This window comes from Halichoerus grypus, chromosome 4, assembly GCF_964656455.1.
Source record: "Halichoerus grypus chromosome 4, mHalGry1.hap1.1, whole genome shotgun sequence".
NCBI classification, from domain to species: domain Eukaryota; kingdom Metazoa; phylum Chordata; class Mammalia; order Carnivora; family Phocidae; genus Halichoerus; species Halichoerus grypus.
This window is the reverse complement of record NC_135715.1, coordinates 173,190,955-173,213,839: the sequence shown is the minus strand read 5'-3', so window position 1 is coordinate 173,213,839 and position 22,885 is coordinate 173,190,955. Positions and strand designations below refer to the sequence as shown.

General features: G+C 41.5%; 1 protein-coding gene across 4 annotated transcripts in view; it reads right to left on the bottom strand.

Moving 5' to 3' along the window:
* The window catches only part of XRCC5 (X-ray repair cross complementing 5), a 91,011-nt gene that overhangs the window by 46,211 nt on the left and 21,915 nt on the right, over window positions 1-22,885 (bottom strand). For all 4 annotated transcript variants that reach the window (XR_004915133.2, XM_078071292.1, XM_036085310.2 and 1 more), the window contains exons 10-14: window positions 17,923-17,985; window positions 12,830-12,967; window positions 11,900-11,990; window positions 9,437-9,570; window positions 3,613-3,809 (exon numbers count right to left, since the gene is read on the bottom strand). Coding sequence is in view for 3 of the 4 variants with exons in the window: in XM_078071292.1 (XP_077927418.1) it covers window positions 3,613-3,809; window positions 9,437-9,570; window positions 11,900-11,990; window positions 12,830-12,967; window positions 17,923-17,985 (623 nt within the window). In the remaining variant the exon portion in view is untranslated. The remainder of the gene's footprint in view (window positions 1-3,612; window positions 3,810-9,436; window positions 9,571-11,899; window positions 11,991-12,829; window positions 12,968-17,922; window positions 17,986-22,885) is intronic.

The following is a 22,885-nucleotide window of genomic DNA, read 5'->3' as shown; positions in this document are numbered from 1 at the left end:
GATATAGGAGTCCCAAGGGGGAAAATAATTGACAATGTCAAGTGCTACAAGGAGGTCAGGAAAGGAAAGGACCGCCAGGCTGAAGGAAATTTCCCAGTTAGTGTCTTATGGAAGATGGGTTGCAGGGAAGTGGTAGGGGCTGGGAAAAGCAGCAGTGTGGACTTTTCTTCCAATAAGCCTACCTCATGGAAGGAAAGAAGATGATAACAGGCAGCAATCCAAGGGAGAAAGCTGAGGGCATGATTGTATTTTGATTTGGAGGAAAGAAATACAATCTAACGTGGAGGCAAAGGAGCTGGTCAGGAGGGAGAAGATGAAAATACAGAAAGAGGGAAGAAATTATTAGTGGACAGAGGTATCAGATGAGACAGAAGATGGCATCCCAGGACACAGGTGAAAGGACGGACTTTGGACAGGACGAGGTACCCCCTTTCCACTGAGACCCGAAAGAAGGAAGTTGGGGCTCCTGGGTGGCTCAGTCAGTTAAGCGTCTGCCTTCGGCTCAGGTCATGATCCCAGGGTCCCGGGATCGAGCCCCATACTGGGCTCCCTGCTCGGTAGGGTAGTCTGCTTCTCCCTCTCCCTCTGCCCCTTCCCCCCACTTGTACGCACACTCGCTCTCTCAAATTAATAAATAAAATCTAAAAAAAAAAGAAAAAAGGAAAGAAGTAAGTGAAGGCAGACGCAGCACAGGTATATTTTTAGAGGAAATGGGCCACAGTACTGACGCATTCCCACCTACGGGCCTCTATCATCCCTATGACACCGCTATCACCACTGAAGTCATCTCGAATATGCCAGGGACACGACAAAGATTTGGTAAGTCATTTCCTCACCAACACTGTATGCTTACTATGTGTTAGGCACTGTACTGGGTTCTAGACATGCAACAGTCATTAGTATATATTACTCAATTAACCCTCATGACAACTCCATGAGAGCTATTCCTAGTATCCCTATTTACCCAGGAGGAAACTGAGGCTTAAGGTGGATAAGCAGCTTGTGCCTAAGGTCACACTGCAGAGCAAGGGGACCAGCTCACATTGTCGGACTCTGGAGTCTGAGGTCTATACCAGTAACCAGGTGAGGTTGGTCGCTGAAGGTAAGTGGGGAGGATCTTAGGGGACTTGAAAAGAGGAGGAAAGGTTAGACTATATCTGCACAGAGACAAAAAGAAATCAAGATCACATATGAGTTAGCTGCCCAAACAAGATTAGACCTCCAATGTCCTAATTCTCGTGTTGAAGTTCCCTGTCCAAGAGACGACATTATCGTTTCAAGGGTGTGCAGCAACACTGAGGGAAGCAATACTTTTATATGGTAGGGGTAATAGAACATTTTTGGACTACATTGTCAGATGGTGCTCCTACCTTTCTGAAATGAAGAAATCACTCCTAACACTCAGGATTCAACAGGTCCAGCATGAATACTAATCTTCTCAAATATTCAATGTTTTATTGGATAATGATACTATTATTGCTTTGGGTTCTGACTCCTGCCTTCCTTTCAAATAGTTCAAACTGCTTCAGTATCTGTGATTTCGTTGTTAAAATATCTTGAGATGAGGCTGTTGTTAGATGGAGAAACTCTTGTAAAGGTAAATTAACCAAAATCAGATTGAGAATGGCGAAGCTGGAATAAAAACTGGTGATTCCCAGCTCAGGACTCTCGTCTTGGCCTGACACCTGCACAGACATGTGCCCATCCCCAGTCCTAGCCCCTCACCCCTACAATGGAACTAGGTACTGTGAATATGCAGGTGCTGAATATACACAAAAACAAAGCCAGTTGTTAGCAATTTTTCCCCAGCAGGGAGACCACCTCTAAAGCTGGTTGAAGCCTCATCATTAAAATTGAGGGGTTTAAGAACCTTGCAGAAGGGACTGAGTCATTCTTCTTAAATACAGGAACTACTCAATAAATATTTGTTAAATGAGTCATTTCTGCAGTTCTTAAAAGCCTGGAAGATTTCTGAGAAGAAAGGGTTGAGAATAGGCCTGTGAGTAGGTGTGTGTGAGCGAGATAATCCCCAGGCCCCAGGCCGATGACTTGGCAATGTCGCAAACCACTATGGAAGCAGAGCACAAGCAGCCCGCGATGCGCTCGGGCTTCCTCGAAGAGGGAGCAGGAGGAACAGAGCTGAAGGTGTAATCACTGCAGGGATCAAATCACAGAACAACAGTCTTCGGGGCCTTCATGGTGTGCTTTTTAACCAGATAATTTACATTTTAATCAACGGGAGGAGGGAAAAACAGCCCATTTCTTTCCCACAACACCAGAAGGTAATCAAGATCATGAACTGGAGCTTTAATACACAGAGAACAGCCACATGATGGTGGCAAGACCACAGCAAACCTGTCTCGGGAAGAAAGGGACTCGGAAGTGTACAGAGCTGTTCTAAAATCCTAATCCAGAGGGATACAGCAGATGAGGATAGCAGAGGGAAAGTGGATTTTTAGTGACAGTCTGCCTATGTAGAGGAAAAAGAAACGCACAGCTCTCCAGGATGTGTTAGGAATGCACATGATAGAACATACCAATCCCATGATTTTTTCCTTCCAATTCTGACAAAGCTTGGGGTATTAACCTCTAAAAAGTCACAGAACATGCAAAGCTTTCTATTCAACGTGGAAAATAATTCAATAAATTAATAATTTACAGAACCCTGTGATGGTTTCTGAAAATTATTCTGGACTCCTCCAAGGGGTATTTACAAACAATATGCTTTAGTCTGTCATAAAGATACAGGTGTGGGAAGGAAATCAAAAAAAGGAAAAAAAAATTATGGTCTAAAACTGACTCTTAGAATGTAACCTAAAGAAATGAATAGATCATTTTGATTTGGGGAGAAAAGTCACCAATAACTGAACCCACACCTGGTAAAATCAATGTTATACACCTAAATGATTCGGGATCATCAACAACTTCTTACGATTTTTGTTTTGCTTTGAATGGAAACTGACACAGACTGTGAACAGCATCTGATGAGGGAAAAAACTTATTTAGCTACCTGAAAGCTTGATTTGGTTTAAGCTTGATCACAGGAAAGCATTTTGCAGTCCTTAAACTACAAATCCCTCACTCCTGGTATACCCAAGTACATCACTGATATAGTAAGAGCACAGCTAAAGAAGGGCCAGGTTTTCATCCTTCCTCCCACTTTTCCTCCAAAAATCTCACTGCTATTCTCTGATGCCAGCCTCCCAACTGAAAAAACTTATGACCTTGAGCCCTGTCCTCTCAGTCCCAGCACCCTACTTTAAAAACAGGAAAAGTTAGTCTTAGATGTTCAAAAACTGTTTAGCCTTCCCATTAAACATAAATCACCAAGAATGTGATGCTGATCAAAACATCAACAACCCAAAAGATAGCTCTAAATTCCAGGTAGAAAAAAAAAAAAGAAAAGAAAAATAAATTCCAGGTGAATTTGTAAGGATAATAGATCTACAATGGACAGACAGGAGAAACAACTACTTTCAATGCAAGGGTCAAACATCAAAAGGTTTCTTCCTTCAACCACAGACCCATATGCAACTCTTCATTCCAGACCTCCTCTAAGACTGCCCAGTCTTACGTACTCCAACGTCAAGTACAACTACATCGAGTACTTACTTGTCTTGGAAAATGTTCTGAGCAGTCACTTGATCCTTTTTCTTGATGACTTCAGTCAGAGGGAAAACGGTCTTTATTTTAGAGAGCACAATCGGACATTTAGCTGTCACCTCAGTCGGGGGGTCCAGCATATTCAAAATATGCTGCTGAATAGGGGGCAGAGGCTCCTGGGGATGTAAAGCTCTATGTAGCAGACACTGTGGAAAAGGAAGAAGGGTTTTAAAACACAGATGTAGACATCATACCCACCACTAGACTTTTCTGATCAGAGATCCTCTGTGTTTAGTTTGCGAGGGCTATAGGATTCCTACCACCTGTAACAGGGAACAAAGAGGTGGCCTCGGAAGCACCTGGGTTAGCAGGACACCGGCAACATCTACAACCAACTGTAAACCAGATCTGAGCCCAGCAGCGCCATCAGCTGCAGGCCTCTTAGAGAAGAGGCTCATCTTACAGAAAGAGGCTGCTGCTTCTACCACCCAGACAATACGCAAGCCTCCCTAAGACACATCATTCCAGAAGCGTCTAATCCTTTTGGCTTCCCTCAGCAGACTGCTTTCTCCCTTGCATAATCTTAGACAACAGTGTGTAGCAAGTGAAAACAGGGCTCAGGTGGAGCTGCCGAGCTCAGTGAGTCCCAGGGAGAAGTCTGCGGGAGAGACAGAGTACTGATCTGTCCCAAACCCCCAGAGTGCTGAGTTTGGGCTCTTCTCCACTGGTCGATCTACTTCTGTCCATGTGCTCTCCCAGCACTCTTGTCTGGGGACCAACCTCTCGAGTGGGAGTCACCACAATCACCTTCTAATGGGGCTCCCTGAATCTATTTTCACTGTCCCGTGTAGCTGAAGCCGTCTTAAACCGAGCCCTTCCCACACCCGAAGAAGTCAAGCACACCACAGCGCCTCCCTCATCTGCCTCCCTCACTCTCCCACCCCAGCTAGGACAGGCTCTTCCTGCTTCACTCCCACACCAGTGCAGCCCAGGCTTTGGGGCCTGTTTTATCGCTCTCTCTGGCTCATAGGGCTCCCCCTAGATCTCACGGAGTTGGCCCTTTTCCATCCTTCTATTCTCTGCTCAAATACCACCTCCTCAGAGAGGCTTACCCTGACACTCTACTCCCATCCTGCCGCCCAGCTATTTCCCGTCACCCCTGTTTTATAGTTTGTAAAGCATTTGTCATATCTAAAATTATCTTATCTTATACTTTACTTGTTTATTATTTAACCTCCCCTCTTAAAACCAGAGATCTTGTTTGTCTTGTTTACTGCTAAATGTCAGGTACCAAAAACAGTGGGTGGCACATAAGAACAGCTAACAGGTACTGGCTGAAGGAATGAGGGACTCTTTCCCGGGACTCTATTTGTTGATACAAGCGTCAGGAAGCGGCACCAAGGACGGGCCAGGATCAAGGCCAGGGCTGGTCTGCACTGCTCCCATGAGTGGAAACCTGGACAAGCCATTCCATTCAGTCACCAGGACTGCTTTCCGGCTACGAAGCCAGGCTTTGGCAATGCCAGCATCTGCCCAGAAAAGTAAAAACTCTCAAAGGAATATAGGAAGGTAAACAATAGGAGGAGGACAGGGAGGTAAGCAAAATGAAACTATCAATTCACTGACCTTTTCTCTCCTTTGCTAGAGAATCATTCCAAAATTCGGTTGGAGAACAAGACTCCTACTATTCCCACCTTTAGAAGACTTAAACCTTGATAATTTTAAAGAAAAAAAAAACCAGGGAGCTGAAAAGTTCTTACAATTCAAAATACTGTTTCATATCACAAGGTATATGACTTATACCACCCCATGGACTGTTTTCCTACCCTGTAGAAAATGTAAGCTGGAAGTCTCCATTCTAAAAAACAAAAAACCTCAGCTTAAATAGTAAATATCACCTGAGTTGATGTCCTCTAGAACTTTCATGTGCTGCTCCCTCATCTCAGTACACCAAACCACACTCTTCCTTCTCCATAGTATATTCATTTGTCTCAGGGTCTCACTCCCGTTTTCCTCTTTCCTAATTACTCGAGGTTCCCTTGAGCATCAACAACATCAGCTCGTTTAATGTGAAGCAAAAGGAGAAACCAAAGTGATCCCAAACCCTACGAATCTACCCCCAACCTTCTTGTGCATAATTCTTAATTCACAGTGCTCTCCCTCAGGTCATTAAATTACCTACAAAGCTTAGAAAGCCCTCAAGATGTAAGCAGTAATCCCACACGCAACACAGCAGACTACTCTGGAAGATTCTGTGATATTCAAATGACATTTCTGGGAAAAGAACTAGGACAAACAATGGACAAATATCCTACCCAACCCCCCCCCCACTGCAAAATATTCCAGATCTTCAGTATGAATTCTAGGCAATTCTTTCAAACAGTGTCATCACCCTACAGGAGATGTTCTAAAGCATCAACCACTCATATTTTTTCAAAGGTTGCATTTTAGATAAAACTAAGCAGGATACTTATCAAATTCATTCAATCAAAAAATCTCAATTCATTCAAAAATTGAGGTTACGAGAAAGTAACACTATTTAATAGCAAAGGAGCTGAGATTACAATCTTAAACTTATTTTTATTTTAAGCAACTGTTCTTCCTTGATATGATTTTTACAATTTGAAAAAGACTAGAAAAAAAAATCCACAGGCCACATGGTTAGATTATAAGTTATCAATATGTTGATTTTACCAACACTGTATCAACGATTTAAGAGGCAGGTGTTACGGTACACTTCCCCCAAAATGTATCTTTCAGCATTTCTTTCCAAAATTAGAAGTAAATTAACCTGTTGTCAACAAATTGATGGTTAACCTCTCCGTATTTTTGCCCCCTACTCCCAGCTCATTTTCTCTCAGCTATGAAATGTTTCATTTACAAAGGAAATGTTCTTGGGCCCCACATCCTCGTTAGCTTCCCTTGTCCTCTCTCTCTTCCCCTCCGTCAGTAGAGCTTTCTCCTCCAGCCCTGGTCTACTCCACTGCTGCGAGGCCCTCAAAGTCAGCAAAGACTTCAGGACAGACCCCGAAGGCCCTGGCCATGCCCACCCTCACTCACCAGTGAGCAGCGTCTGACTTGTGGTTCTTTCCTTCTGGACAGGCTTCACTCCCTGTGTTTTCCAAGGCACCAGCTTCTCCTAGTTCTTTTGACCTCTCTGCCTTTTTTTTGGGTAGGGATGGTGGTAGTGGTAGTGGTGACAGGAACATTTCATTTTCTCTTTCTGTCTATCCCTAATTATTCACTCATACATTGGTGTTCAGGACTCTGTTCTCTTATCTTCTCCCATAACATACTATCCCCAGGGGATCTCGTTCACTGCTATCTCTACCCGAACGAAGAGGACTCTCAAGTCCTGAATTCTCTCCTGGGCTCTGTATCCCTACCTCCAACTTCCCACTGGGTGTCTGTACTGGGATAGCCAACAGATAGCTCACATTTAACACCTGCAAAAATACGCGAACTGCCTTTTCTGGCTGTTCATTCTGTATTCCCCATCGTCATTGACAGTGACCCCATCCCTCCATGCATCCAAGCTAGGATCCTGTTCTCTCCAATTTCGATTTCTCCTCAACTACATCCAGTACCTTAGGTCCTGCCTCCTCTGCCTTTACATTTTCCCTCTCCGCTCTCCCTGTCGCTGCTTTAATTCAGGACTTCACGGGGGCCACTGCAGCTTTTCTCACTGGTCTCCCCTCTGTCTCCATGCCACCATCAGAGCCCATTTCTACAGATCTGTCACCTACCTACTGATGAAACCCTGTAGGGACTTCCCACTGCCTACAGGGTAACCTCCAAGGGACTGGCGCCTCATGATCCTCCTTCTGCTTACCTTCCCTGCCACCTTTCCCATCATTTCCCCACACAGCCTAGTGCAACTAGCTGGGGGTCCCCAAATCCAGCATCCTCCTCCATGTTCCCGTGCTTCTGCACATGCTCCTACTTCTGCCTGCCATGGCCCCGTCACATCACACATCCCCTTTCTTCCTCCGTGAAGCCTCCCTTCAGTCATCCACCTGTGAGAAATCTTTTCCCCACAGTGTTTTGTACCCATCACTGTTGTACCTATTGGTTTTGCATCTCCTCTCCTCTCACTCCCCTGGGGGACAGGGGTCCTTTCAAGCAGTGAGTTATTCGATCTTTAGCTCGTGGCACAATGTTAGTATTCAATAAAGATTTGTTTTTGTTTTTGTTTTTTAAAAGTGAATTCAATTTATAAATGCCATAGTAGTAATACTTCCTTGTACAGATAAACCATATTAAAAACTCTCCCCCACAAAAGAAAGCAAGGTTGCTAAGCTGGAAAAATCAAAGCTGCCAGTGCCTGCAGCTTTGAAAGGTAACAATACCTATGCTTGTGGCTTGTTATCTACTCACCAACCCAATAGACAGGTATTGAGGCAGACGGAACCCACCCTCGACAAATCTGCCAAGTATTACAAGCTTCTGCTTTTCACCACAGTGACCAAATATTTTTGCAAGCTTCCCACACCAACTGGTCTGTTCCTCCCTTCCCTACAAATGACGAAGAGCTTCAGCTCTTGAAGTCCACTTGTCAAAAACACCAAAGAAGTTCATACAAGTCGTGTACACTTGACTACACTTGGAATACTGAAGTAGTCACTGAGTTAGCCCTTTACATGTTAAGCTTTATATTCTGACTTTAGAAGAAAAGATTTGTTTTCACTACTTAAAAGAAATGTAAGCATCAAAACAACAGGCAGTTTCTTCTGAGTAAGAGATCCTTTGAAATTACAACAGGCCCCGATATGGACTTGAGACAGCTAAAGATGCTTTGAGAAAGGAGTCAAAAGGGACAATCAGTTGTCTCTCCCTCACCTCCCCCTACACCTCCCCCACCCCTGCAAGAGTAGGCCCTCCACTCCTCTGTGGAAAAGAGCACGACTGAAAAAGTTGCTTGTGATGTCAGCTCTGTGGGGTTCACAAAGGCTGTGTCCCGCTGCCACCAACTCCATCTGGGACTGAAATATTCCTTCAGCCGATCCCTCCCGTTTTAGCACAAGTCAGCTCTCCTATCAGCCTTCCGGTTCCCTTAATCCAATCTCCACCACCTTCCAATTCCTTTGGCTCAAGATTCAGAAATACCTATTTTATAGTTTTCTGTATTTTAGTTACTCTTTAATAATTTCATACTATAACCTTTTCATCTGACCTCCATGCTACCTTTAGTTATGAAATTTTAACAGATGTGGTACTGGAACACCTCTTTTCTAATACTGTTATACAGTTCACAAAAATTCCATTTGGGTATTAAAAACAAAGCAAAGTCTCCTTCATATAAAATAGAGGAGAAAATCCTAGAAAAGGCATAAAAGAAGAATCTACTTTTTATTAAAAAACTAGCCTTTAAAAAAAAACCACTTATTTTTCCTCTAGAAAAATAATTTTAACTATTTTTCCTCCAGAAAAATAATTTTTCCTTTTAAAGATTTTTAATTTATTTGAGAGAGAGAGAGAGAACACGAGAGCTCGAGCAGGGGGAGGGTCAGAGGGAGAAGCAGAGCTTGATCCCAGGACCCTGAGATCATGACCTGAGCTGAAGGCAGACGCTTAACCGACTGAGCCACCCAGGTGCCCCGAAAAATAATTTTTCAAGTATCCTAACTTTACTTCTTTCTTTCTAACAGCTCAGAGTACTTTTATCTTTTTTAGTAGGAAGAGAAAGGTATTATTCTTCCATTAAATAAAGCAATCCTTTGTCCTCTCAGAGGACAAAGACGCTTGTTTGGGACTGGCCAATTACACTAACTTTTCACTCAGGTCTCTTTCATTAAGAAAAAAAAAAAAAAGTGGTTCATCTTTACTCTCTTACCTGAAATAATCTCTGAAATTGAGGATTTGGGATTTTGCTGGTTGGAAACAAATCTTCAATGGTGTCCTCCTTTTCATCTTTCTTTACCAAGCTCATGGAGTCAATCAGGGCATCAACAGCACTCAACTGAGCCTCTAAACCAAGGATAAAAGAGTGCACAAAGCAAAAATGATTACCTCCACTGCTCTCCACTAAAATAAATGCTTTGCATTCACAGATACAGCATTCGTGGCAGGTTATACAGTCCAGGCTTGGCCAAAAAATAGTCTCTAGTTATTCAGTCATTTAACCTGAGTCTTGGTGTTCTCTTTCATAGAAAGAGCTATTTCGAGTAGCTGGTCTCCTAGGTCCACTGGGTGAACTTCTGCAGTGTAATATCATATCAAAAGCAAAAGAGTTTGCTCCAGAGGAAGCACCACAGCCATACAAAATCCAACTTCTATACGGAGACTCAAGATATTCAGTATTCAATGACTTAGTACATTCAAAAAAATTAGTAATTAGCTAAAGGAGAAAAACATGAAAAAGAAAAAGCCAGTACCTTTGGTGATGAGGTGTAAGATTTACCAGGATTTCCTAGATCTTGTGTCAGAGTGACTTAAGAGGAAGAGTAACCTAACAGGAAGATACCAGTAGACCAGACAGAGTGGACTCCTTCCCAATCTCCCCAAGTCAGAACGAGCTCTCTCCACTCCCAGACCTCATGGCCTATATGCACACCTGTGTCCCTGTCTACCCCGCCCTGTTCAAACTGTAAGATCCTTGACAGCAGGAACATGACATCTTCATCATCTCGCTAATACCTAGCAGAAAGCAAGTGCTCCTCAGTAAAAATCTACCGACTCAACAAAAAGGGGCACAGTCCAAGGCAATGTGGATGAAAGGCAATACTTTCCAAAAACACTTCTACCTAAACCACCATGTATAACTTCCATTCTGATTCATACAGCAGCTCAGCTGTTAAAAGCTGAAGTGCTGTTTTTGGATCATTCACAGCCATTAGGCAAAGGGTGGAAAAGAGTAAGCAGTTCCTAAAAAGCCCCCTGTGCTTCTGTTCTTCCCTTTTCAAATATCTCTTTTACTACAAAAGGAAAGAGCGGAGGGATTTTTATCCTGATAAGTTCCTGTCCCATTTTTGGACTTTCCAGGGGAGGTTTCAGACACTGGCACAGCCATCACGATCTTAAACTGACTACTGCAGGGTCCACCTGGCAATAGGTAGGAGGTTGCACCTGTGTGTGTGAACATTCAGTGATTTCCATTTGCTACATCAAACTAACAACAGGCCAGATCACTCTGGCATTGCACACCTCTATGTAAATATCTACTTGGGGCATATGTCAAACAGTTTTAACGACCCATTTCCCAATGGAGAACATCCAAATAAAAATATGCAAACTCACAGAAAATAAATCAAGAGACTGAAAGATATTTGATATTTAGATCCTGGGTGAGTGATTTATGTCCATGTGATAATTTCTCAACAAAGTTCTCTTTTTTAAATGTCTACTCAATAAATGTTTGAAATTATCAAGACGTAGAGAAATAATACTGTAACACAATGGAGGCTTCTAAACATTCAAGTCCATGCCTGGCTCCACCAAGATGCGGAGGGACTCATTTCTAGAAGGTGAAGACACAAGTCCTACCGTCTATTTGATTCTTGGCTTTTCTACAGCACACTGCTCCTCAAGGATCTAACCAAAAAAAAAACAAACAGAGAACCCACTTCTGAGACTCACCTCACAACTCCCTAATCCTATAACGACACAGATTTAAACTTTCAGACTGAAACATCTACTCATTATTTTGTGTTCTTTTTGGTATATATTCTCTACATTGGCCCACTCTGATATTTTATTGCAGCTGTCTTAAACTATGAGCTCTAAGATAGGATTTGTTATCTGTGAGAATCATTCCATGCGGCACCCTGACATTTGTAGCCAGATGCATAATAAAGGTCTTTTCTCATCAAGCTCAAAGTAACTCCCAGAAACAAGGAAAAAGGAGCCCTGGAGGGTTACCTATAAACTACAAAGAAAGGACAAAGAGAGAAGTTAATCTCCAGCACTTAGTTTTCGGTTCAAAATTAGTTACATCGTATCTTATGTAGGACACTAAAGTCACAGCTTTGACACTGCACATCAATTCACTTCAGCAGAGGGCGAACTGGTTCACAACTAGAGAATGTACATCCATTTCCAATAAGCTGCTCCCTAGCTACAAGCTCTAAGTCAGAGGGGGGAAGCCAGACAGTGTTTGGAGAGTTCAGGGCAAATCTATCCCTACTACGAAAAAACCTGATGCACCACCTTCATCATCACTGTGTACGAGCACGACTGGAATCCAAGTAATTCCACCCTGTGAAGTCTCCCGGCCCCGATCAATGACTGCAGACCGGTGATTTCCCAAGGACAGTCTGTGTTTAGAGCCAATTAATGAGCAAAATGGAAATAAACTCACCTGTGGGAATGTATTTCTTATTATTTTTCAAAGATGAAAACATGTATTGTCGCAAGTCTTCCATAAACGGCAGCTGCACATATATTAAACACTAATGAGAAAGAGAGGAGGTAAAAGCAGAAACCAAATTAATGGAAAAAATATAAAGGTGGTCAAGCACCATGCAAGTGGACGCAACAGAAGTATTTCAAAAATCAGACAAGTCAAGTCTGGTACGTGGTAAGTAAATTGCTTTGATTTCTGTTATTCACTGTTTACAACTGTGAACAGTACAAAGAATATTAAACATAAAAAAAAAATACTTAAAAGAAAGACTGTCAAAGAACACCTGCGAAATGTGTGACCAATACAGCAAATGGAAAAGTCACAGTGACTGGAAGGCATATCGGGAAGTCAAGATATTTGCCTTCTCCTTTCCAGTTCTACCACAGAAAGTTCTCTGAGAAACAGGAGATGGTCAAGAATCTAAGCCTGTATTTTCAACAGGAGAACCCTAAATAAACTGAATTTTTCAACAACCACAACAAAATCATACCCTTGACCTTTATCCATAGTCTTCATTTGTAAAACTAGGGGCACTCTCTATCCCCAATAGGTTCTGCGAGGTCAAGAAGAGTGAGAACGGAGAGGTCACTGGATTGGGCAAACATAAGCTTACAGGTAACCTTCACTAATTTGATTTAATAATAAGCTCCTCACATACTTTTATAATTTACGTTCTTTCATTGCAACTGAAAGTGTGTGGTTCACAGACCAACTGCGTCAGCCTTACTTGGGAATCTGTGAGAAATGCACAGTCTCAGGCAGCGCGCCAGACCTACAGAATCTGAACCCCAAGTCATTCCCATGCACGTTCCCGGTTGAGAAGCACTGTCTGGAATAAAGGAACTGACGGGAAAAAATGAACAGTGAAAGAACTGTGGGTTTTACCTCATAGGCGTCCTTGATATAAGGAAGCGCCGCGCCAACCTGAGGATGAGCTCTTCTGTCATAGGCATATCGAACTACGGCCACCATGTCTAATTCATCCAAGGCGTGAATCAGGGAGGAGAGCGCTACCGCTGCTGCCTGGGAAGAGAGCCGCAGGATGAACACGGAGCCCGCGCATGAGCCTTCTTTCCCCACACAACTCAACACAGCCAAACCGGGAGCACGCGCGCATGGAATGCACGGGCCTACCCGCGCACGGAGCCGCGCAGCACCGCAAATGCACGGGCCCACCCGCGCACCGAGCCGCGCAGCACCGCAAATGCACGGGCCCACCCGCGCACCGAGCCGCGCAGCACCGCAAATGCACGGGCCCACCCGCGCACCGAGCCGCGCAGCACCGCAAATGCACGGGCCCACCCGCGCACCGAGCCGCGCAGCACCGCAAATGCAGTCTCCTTACGATGTTCCTAACATTTTCTTTTTTCTAGCTTACTTCACTGTAATACGGTATATAAAACATAGCAAGTGACTGTTGTTATTGGTTAGGCTTCTGGTCAGGAGTAGGCTATTCGTAATTAAGTTTTGGGAGAGTCAAAAATTATACTGGATTTTTGACTGCATGGGGTGTCAGCACCCCCAACTCTCCACCCTCCACTGTTCAAGGGTCAACCGTACTTACAAGATTGTTATCCACTTAGAAAAAGAAAGTTCTTTTGTCTTTAAGTTATACATTGTTTCTACTATGCTTACAACCTATGTTATTAGCTGGTAAAACAGCATAGCTTTATTAGCAATGCTACTAAAGAAATTTTTTATCAGCAGTTACAGATTATCAGTACAGCAAACTTCTGAGCTCTAGTGCTATAAACATTTTTATTTAGAATTTGAGTTTTGAGAAATTTTGTGCTTATAAAAATTACTCTTGGACCCTATTGTTGATAACTAGATCAAATATATAGACCGAACAGGAAAAATATTGAGTACTTGAGTACTTTTAGTGTTTCCAAAGCCTCCGTTGGAGTTACTAGTATTATAATTTGAAACTGACAATAAAATAGAAAACATTAACCTCTTTTTTCTGGATCCTTTTCATGCCAAACGTTAAAGAGGTTCTGCTAAGTCATTTCTTGGTTGTAACCAGAACCATTCGTGCCTAGTTCACAATGATTTTTGAGTCTCTTCAATATATATTGATCATGTACTGATTAATCTTTTTTTCCCATATTTTGGTCAGATAAATTCAGATGTATATAACAGAGTACCTTTTCTTAATTGAACTACACTATAATATCTACATGATTATACAGTAAAGATAAATAACTATACTGAGCCTAAAAAAAAAAGGGATTGTTATCCGCTTTATTTCTATTTCAGATTTTTTTTTTAAGTGCCCTCTCTCCACTTCAAGGCCACACTGTATACATCTGCATTTGATCACACTTACTGTAACCTCTTCTGGAACTTTACTTCATTATGTGGCTCCTCTCTCTTATCACTTTAATCTTTCTTCTCTCAATTCATACCCTCAGACTCCAAATAAACTCCAGTCTCAGCCTTCCTAAACAAAATCTTTCTTTGTCCCCCCTCTCCATAAATTACTATCTATATCTTTCCCTTCACCTCTAAATTTCATGAAATAACAGTCTTGGTGTTTTCACGGCTTACAACACAATTATTCTTCAATCTAATCCAGCTGTTGCCCTCACCTTACTTACTGAAATTACTCTGCAAAGTCACCTATGACCTCCTAATTGCCAATCCTTGGTTCCCATTCTATTTGACCTTTCAGCAGCATCTGACCACTCCTCTTTCTCTGCACTTTCTCCTTTGGCTTCAGAAACAATACTCTCCTCTGATCATTCTCCTTTGTGGGTCAGTCTTCCCCTAACTCTTCTCTTCTTCGACTAATCTTGAAATTCTGTTCTTGGCCTTTCTCTCCTCTCACTCTGAAACTCTACTTGGGAATTATTTTATCCAGTCCCCTGAGTTGATGAATCAAAAATCTGTATATTCAGCTTTAAAACTCTCCTAAGATCTAGACTTATATTGCCTACTAGCTGGTAGTATACCACAGGTATCTCAAACTGTTCATGACCAAAACTAAACTACTATCTTTCCCCCATTCTCCTCCAGTACTCCCTACCTCATGAACTCCACCTCCCAATCACCCAAACGAGAAGACCTCAAGTCTTCAGTAATGCCACCTGACTCATCCCTCGCCTTCAAGTGTTCACCAAACTTTACTAATTCTACCTCTGTGCTATCTCTCTAATCTATCTCTTCCATCAATACCTCTCCAGTTCACAGAGCTGATCATGTCATTCCCTTACGTAAGAAACTCCAATGGTTCAGGGCGCCTGGGTGTCTCAGTCAGTTAAGCATCTGACTCTTGATTTTGGCTCAGGTCCTGATCTCAGGGTCATGAGACTGAGCTCCGCATTGGGATCTTGCTCAGTTGAGATCTTGCTCAGCACAGAGTCTGCTTGTCCCTCTCCCTCCCCCTGCTCAAGTGCACGTGCCCACTCTCTCTCTGTCTTTCAAATAAATAAAAAATCTTTAGAAGAATCTCCAGTGGTTCCACTATCCCAGCCTCAGTGAGCTGACCATTATTCCTGGACAAGTCTTGTACTTTCCCTCCTCTGTAGCTTTCTGCTCTTACAATTTCCTCCTAGCTAGAATGCCCTCTCCACATCTCTGTCTCTTGAGCTTCTAACCTCTTTTCAAGGCCCAGTAAATTGATACCCTTGCCATTTTAGATTTGCTTTAGTCTCTCCCTCTCCATAACTCCCCAAACACATTGTCTGTACTTTTCTCAGTATTATAGTTAACCTTTATCCAAGTTAGCTATGTATATTTTCATTTCCTACACCAAAAACCTATGACCTCAATACTTGTCTTCAAAATCCTCTATAGGTTTAGTGGCAGATTCGTTACCTTTTTAGTTCAATTCAAGGAATATTTACTTAGTGCCTGCTCTTTGCTACACCCTGTCTTAGGCCCTGTAAGAAAACAAAGATGAGTCCCTGATCTCACTGAGCTAATACATTCTTTACTAGCAGAAGTGAGATATGTACCAAATACAGAACATGTACAGTCTAACAAATCCCACTGGAGAGACCAGAGAAGCACAATGGGAGTCTGAGGATGAGATTACTTCCAATTTGTTTGCAAATTTCTATCTGGGTGTCTTTGATAGAACCAACAGGATATTAAAGGAAGCAAGGATGGGGATGACTGTGACATTATAAACACAATGCTACACCTGCGGGAAACTCAACTAAAGCTCCATTTCCTTCCCTTCTTTATCTCCTCCTCCACACACAGTAGAAATCATATACACGTGTAGATTCTCTATACAAAAAAATAATTGCATGCTAATGATCAGAGAAAACATATTTTTAAAAGGAATTATTCACAGAATCATAGAATATTTGAGTTGAAAAACAACAGTATTCATCTAATTTAACCACCCACATGATGATGAAATTCCCTCCCCCAAGTCTGGCTAGTGCAAATAAAGACTCTGCTGGGAAACATTCAGGAATGGAGACCTGACCATCTCATAAGAAACCAATCCACCTGGAGGTAATAACCGTTGTTAAGAAAAATAATTCTTCATTTTGAACAAAACTACCACCTATTGGTAGGAAACCTAATTTAATTTCTATTCCACATGATAATTCTCTAATGTATGAAGGGGGCTATTATGTCTGATGTCCCTCCTACTTCCCTACCTACCTACAAAGTTTTCTTGGAAGTCATCACCTGACATAGTTTCCTTACTCCCCTGCCTATCTTAGAAGCTTCAATTATTAGTATTATCCTTTGACTAGGACATCAAGAATGACACCAAAGAGTAGCCCTTTGCCATTAGTGGATAATTTTTTTTTCCTTGAGTGACCTCAAAGTAACCCAATGATCTATAGGGTCTGTATGAGGTTGGGTTGGAACTTTGCGTGCACAAGGCTGCCCTTAGTTAGCAAGTCTAGATAATCACATAGGCCGTAACACAAAGCTGTCGACAAGAGCATACCAGCAATCACATGAAGTGATCAGAATTTTCTCTGTGTGAAGGAACAGTAAGTTGGAGTTAAAATTCAGTTAAAATGCTGTTAAGCTATGATGACAATATATACTACAAATGTATAATTCCCAAGAGGACTTAGGAAAAATCCATGAACGAGGATTCTCATGTAAACTAGGATTCACATAAGCCTACTATGCTCTGACTGAATCCATTCAGTACTGATGGGAAACAAAGCAATTCTCCTAAGTTAACTCTTCCAATAAAATGGCACCCCTATTCACTAGATCAACAGCCAGAGTGAGGAGAAAAAGCAGAAAAGGGGACTAAGCGGACTAGATCACTTCTACCTCCACCCTCCCCGCATCCCAAACAAGCCTTCTACATCCAGTTTACTAACTTCAAATGCAAATATACTTCTGGAACTTGGATCCCTGCTTACGTAGTCTTAAGCAGATACGAGACTGCAATATTCCAGTAAAGTTCAACATCTCCACATGACAAGTTCCAACTCGGAGACTGAACAGGAAATGTTTACAGAGAGGGCAGATGTGACTGTAGGATGCAATGGTCATGGGTTGTTAGGCAAAAACCAGCCTGAAAACTGAATCTCCTGGGGAGGTGCGAGAAGAGTACAAAGAGAGAGGGAAGGGGACAAAGACGAATTTCTAGATGAGGGAAGTGGCCCAGTAAAACACTAAAGCTTATCTCCAGGATGCTAAAGCCAGTGCTAAATGTTCAGTGCTTAATGACAATGAAAATGTCAACCTGACCCCAAGCCTCCTCAACATTAAACCAGGAGATTCCCACACCTAAATGCATTTGTTCAAATGTTTTTGTTTTTAATACGCACCTGGTCTCCAGTGGCAGGACTATGTCCTTGGGCCTTGTGCTCATGCTATGACAAATTCATTTATCACTTCTCCATTTTCAGAGTTAAAGCTCAGTGAACTTTCCCACTGTTGTTGCAAGAATTAACGTCATTTTAAACCATAAAAGCCCCAAACAACTCACTTAAAATGACAATTCAATTCTGTGGCACTACCTCAAAGGCCCACTGTCAACTCACCTCATCATCTTTTGCTGCAAAGACCTTTAGGACTTGATTTCCCATAAAATATCTCCTGTGGACCTACAAGAGTTAAGTGAGGAAAACAATTGGTTTTGACCCAAATAAGTAACACTGATAGCCGTAACGCCACAGTTACTAAGAAATTCTATTCAAAATGGTCTTAGTAAAAAAACATTCATAGGGACTAGAAACACCTTATTATTTGAGGTTCAATTCAATTAAACACAATATATATCTGAATTCCAAGTATATGTCAAACATTGTTCTGAGCACTGAAAACACAATAATGAACAGGATATAGTCTTGTCCTAAGGAGCTTAGACAAATATGAAACTGCACTGCAGTATTAGGGTACAGCACTACAAAAGCACAAGAGTGCAATATTCTAGCTCGGGGCTCCGAGAGCACATAAACAGGGCATCCAGCTTGGTCGGGGCAGGCTTGACACCTAGGTCAAGACTTAAAGGATGTACAGGAACAAAGAGAAGAGTCTCGCCCAAGTGTGCTGGGCAGAGAGACTAGTGTGAATTAAGTCTGGAATGACATAAAAACATAGTACCTTTGGGGAACTGCTTTTGGAGTAGGTGTAGTGCCCTAGTATGAGGGGAGAGGTGAAAAATTAGATTAGCAAAGATCAAATCATGAAGTGTCTTATGAACAAAGTTAAGCGGCTTAGGCTTCATCCCAAGAGCAAAGACGAGGCACGGCCAAACTGTAGAGACCAGAGTGAAGAACTCATCAGGGGGCGGGGGCCACACTGGAGGAGGGGAGACTGGTGAAACCAACAGTAAGTACTGCAAGTCCTTCTGTCCCCCTTTTAGTTCCATTACTTCTCTGGCAGGGTAGGAGAGGGGTCAAAGCAGCTCCACCGATACCTGATTAGAAATGAAGACTGCAGGGTTCCTAGCATCATAACCAACTACCTGCATCTACTGACCAAGATCAACTTCTCTCCGCTCCCTGTAATCTTGAGCCTGGAGCTTATCTGTAAGAACATGCCATGTGCTGAACAGGGCAATGCTCCTCAAGTGTTCTTCTGCCCTCCTACCTCTGAAGCCAAGAAACTGAGCACTTTCAGAATCACAGCAGCTCCAGAAGACGGAGTCTCAAAGGTGTGGGGGTTTGGCCCACATACTTCAAATGCCCTCCATCTCTACTGCCAGTCCCCATTTGAAAACTATTATTTAAAGATATATGGGAATAATCCCATATTAAAACTACAAAGTTTGCTACATTCATATAGATTTGCCCTCCTATTAGAATCTGTAATGGTTCTTGATTGATGAAAGAACAGTTAATGATATTGTTTCCTAACACACTTAAATGACTTCTCAAAGGACAACCAGACATCTGGGAGAAGTGCTGGCTAAATTCTTACCCATTCTACAATTAGGTACCCAGAACAACGACAACTTGGAGGAAGACAAATTGAAAATTTAAGAGAAGAATAATGTGCAATTTCACAATTAAAAAACAAAACAAAAACACCAAGATCAAAAAACCTATTTCATATAATAAAAATGCTCGCATCAATTCAATCCAGAAATGTTAGTTTCCCTCACTTTAAGGGAGGATGGAAAAATATGTGATCTCATTAAAGATAATTACTAGTCTACTAAAAGGTGTGTGCTTAGTTGCTATGGAAAACACCTTGCTCTTAAAAAAATATGTATGGTCTTCAGAAAGTTGAAAGTAGAGCTACCCTACAACCCAGCAATTGCACTACTGGGTATCTACCCCAAAGATACAAATGTAGTGATCCGAAGGGGCACCTGCACCTCAATGTTTATAGCAGCAATGTCCACAATAACCAAACTATGGAAAGAACCCAGATGTCCACTGACAGATGAATGGATAAAGAAGATGCGGTGTATACACACACACACACACACACACACACACACACACACACACACAATGGAATACTACTCAGCCATCAAAAAAATGAAATCTTGCCATTTACAATGTCATGGATAGAACTAGAGGGTAGTATGCTAAGCAAAATAAGTCAATCAGAGAAAGACAATTATCATATGATCTCACTTATATGTAGAATTTAAGAAACAAAACAGGATCATAGGGGAAGGGAGGGGAAATAGAACAAGAAGAAATCAGAGAGGGAGACAAACCATTAGAGACTCTTAACCACAAGAAACAAACTGGGGGTTGCTGGAGGGGAGGGGGGCGAGGGATGGGGTAACTGGGGTCATGGGCATTAAGGAGGGCACGTGATGTAATGAGCACTGGGTATCATATAAGACTAATGAATCACTGAACTCTACCTCTGAAACTAATAATATACTATATGTTAATTAAATTTAAATTAAGAATAAAATGGAAAAAAAATAAACACCTATCAGAATGGTTAAAATAAAAAAATAGCAATGGTGCCAAATGCTGACAAGCATGTGGAGAAACTGAGTCACTCACCCATTACTGGTGGGAATATAAAAGGGCACAGCCACTCTGGAAACAATTTGACAGTTTTTGAAGAAACTAGGCATTTAGTTTTCTTACAAAACTGAACAGTTTTCTTTTAAAACTAAACTATTACAAAATTTAGCAATTGTAGCCTTGGGCATTTATCCCAGAGAAATGAAGGACATTATACAAAAGCTGGTATTCAAATGTTTATAGCAGCTTCACTCATAATAGCCAAAAACTGGGAAAAACATGTCCTTCAGTGGATAACTGGTTAAAAAACAAACAAAACAAAAAAAGCTGTGGTAAACCCATACCTAGGAATATTACTCAGCAATAAAAAACAAGCTTATCGGTACACACAATAACCTGGATGAATCTCCGGAGAATTATGCTGAGTGGGAAGAGCCAGCCCCCAAATGTCACATACCGTATGATTCTGTTTATATGCCTTTCCAAAGTGACAAAATTATAGAACTGGAGAACAAAGGAGTGGTTTCCAGGGATTAAAGAGGGGATGAGGGTGTGAGAGAAGTGGGCATGGCCCTAAAAGGGCAACAGGAGAGATCCTTATGGTGATGGAATGTTCTGTATCTAAGCTGTAGCAATGTCAATATCCTGGTAGTAGGACTGCCTTATAGTGTTCAAGATGTTACCTTTGGGAGAAACTAAGTATGGGGTACACAGGATCTCTCAGTATTATTTCTTACAACTGCATGTGAATCTAATTGTCTCAAAATAGAAAGTGTTTTTTCATGTGTTCCCCCCAAATTAATTAACCAATTAATTAATTTTAAAAAGATACGTATGCATTTAAGATAATATATGAAAGCAGGGATGAAAACCAAACCAGTCAAAAAAACCAGCTTGTCCACCTGGTGGGCAAATTACAAGTGATTAATGGCATAGGCTCTTAAGTCAGAGAGACCTGGTTCAAAACCAATCTCTACTACCTTCTAGCTGTGACCTTAGACCAATTACATACTCAATTTTCGAATGTATAAAATATATTATCATGGCACCTATCCAGGAGGGTTGTAATAAGAATTAAATGGGAATTCACATAAAATGCTTACTATATTGAATTGAATATTACAATCACTCAATAAATGGTGACTATTATGATTATCTTTATTGTACCCGTCTGAGATTTTACGTAAGATAAATATAGAGCTTAAAAACAACATAAGTTGATTTAGAGAACACGTCATGACTTAAAAGTTAATTTTAAGTTAACAGAACTCTTTTAAAATGGAAAAATGTACTTTTTGTTCAGCTCACTCTTTTTTGCTTTGTCATTTAACCAAACAGGCCCCCCCATTCCCACCCTGGCACAGGTAACTTCAGTTATTTGGGTCATGAATTTCGGATCAGTTGTTTTGGATAGGTCTTTTCGAGCTAACGGGAATTAGGCATACCCACTTCCCAACAGGCCAGTTTTTACACACAGGCCTGAACGAAGGTTCTGCTTCACTGGAAAGGCTTAGGGGCACTGCCATTAACAACTGTAAGTTTTAAGTCTGTAGAACTCCCAGAGTGAATACCTTTATTTTTAAGAAATATATATTTAGTGTAATTTGTTAGAGAATTGTTAGAAACTCTCAACTTCCAAAAAGTATCTATTTTCACCATTAAAATCTTACCAACTTTCAGTAAGTACTCCCAATTTCCAGCTTAAGAAGTTTAAAAACATATCCAACAGTTTGGGCATATCATGGAAAACATCTCCCCACCCTCGCAGAATTATTCTAACACCAAAGCACACAGGGACTATATCCCAGAGCAACACGAAGAAGCTCAAATCCAGTATACTGGTTAATATTTATTTTCATTACAATTCTCACTTGAATTTCTTTAGAACCAACAAACATCGCTTTATCCCTATAGAGCCTTAGAAAAGATACGCTACAGGATACGCTTATTCATTTTCTCTGGTTGCCTACCTTAAGAACATTTAATCTAAGATCTCCAGGAATCTTTAATAACCCTTTCTAGAACAGTATATGCTATCCCATGGCCCTCAGTGAATTACTGCATTTCCCGCTATGTGTTTTATGTATCTCTGCATCGGTGTCTAAAGAAGGTATGACTTAAGGACAGGCTTCAGATCCTAGACCTCTTTGTTGGACGTTAAGAAGGGTGACCAGCATAAACCAATGATATTCTACGAGGCCTGGTGTCATTCAAAACCGAAGTAGACCTTCATTCCTCTAAAACACTCTATTATACATAACAGTTTAGAGAAAGCAACACAATAGCAAAGAACTGAATGATGTTTCTTTAAGGCTATGTGAGCTATGACCGAAAGCCAAGCTAAGAAGTGACTCTCAATGGAATATATTCTGATTCATGCTAAGACTTCTCGACTTTTCTACATCTTGGTTTCTCTATTCAAAAACTGAAGATAGTTAACACTAATCCTCAGACTACATTCAAAAAAACTAAAAGTCAAATAAATACACATTGTAAATAAAAGGACCAATCGAAAGCATACCCTCTCAAATAATAGTAAGAGAAAAGTTCATTTCTTTCGTTGACA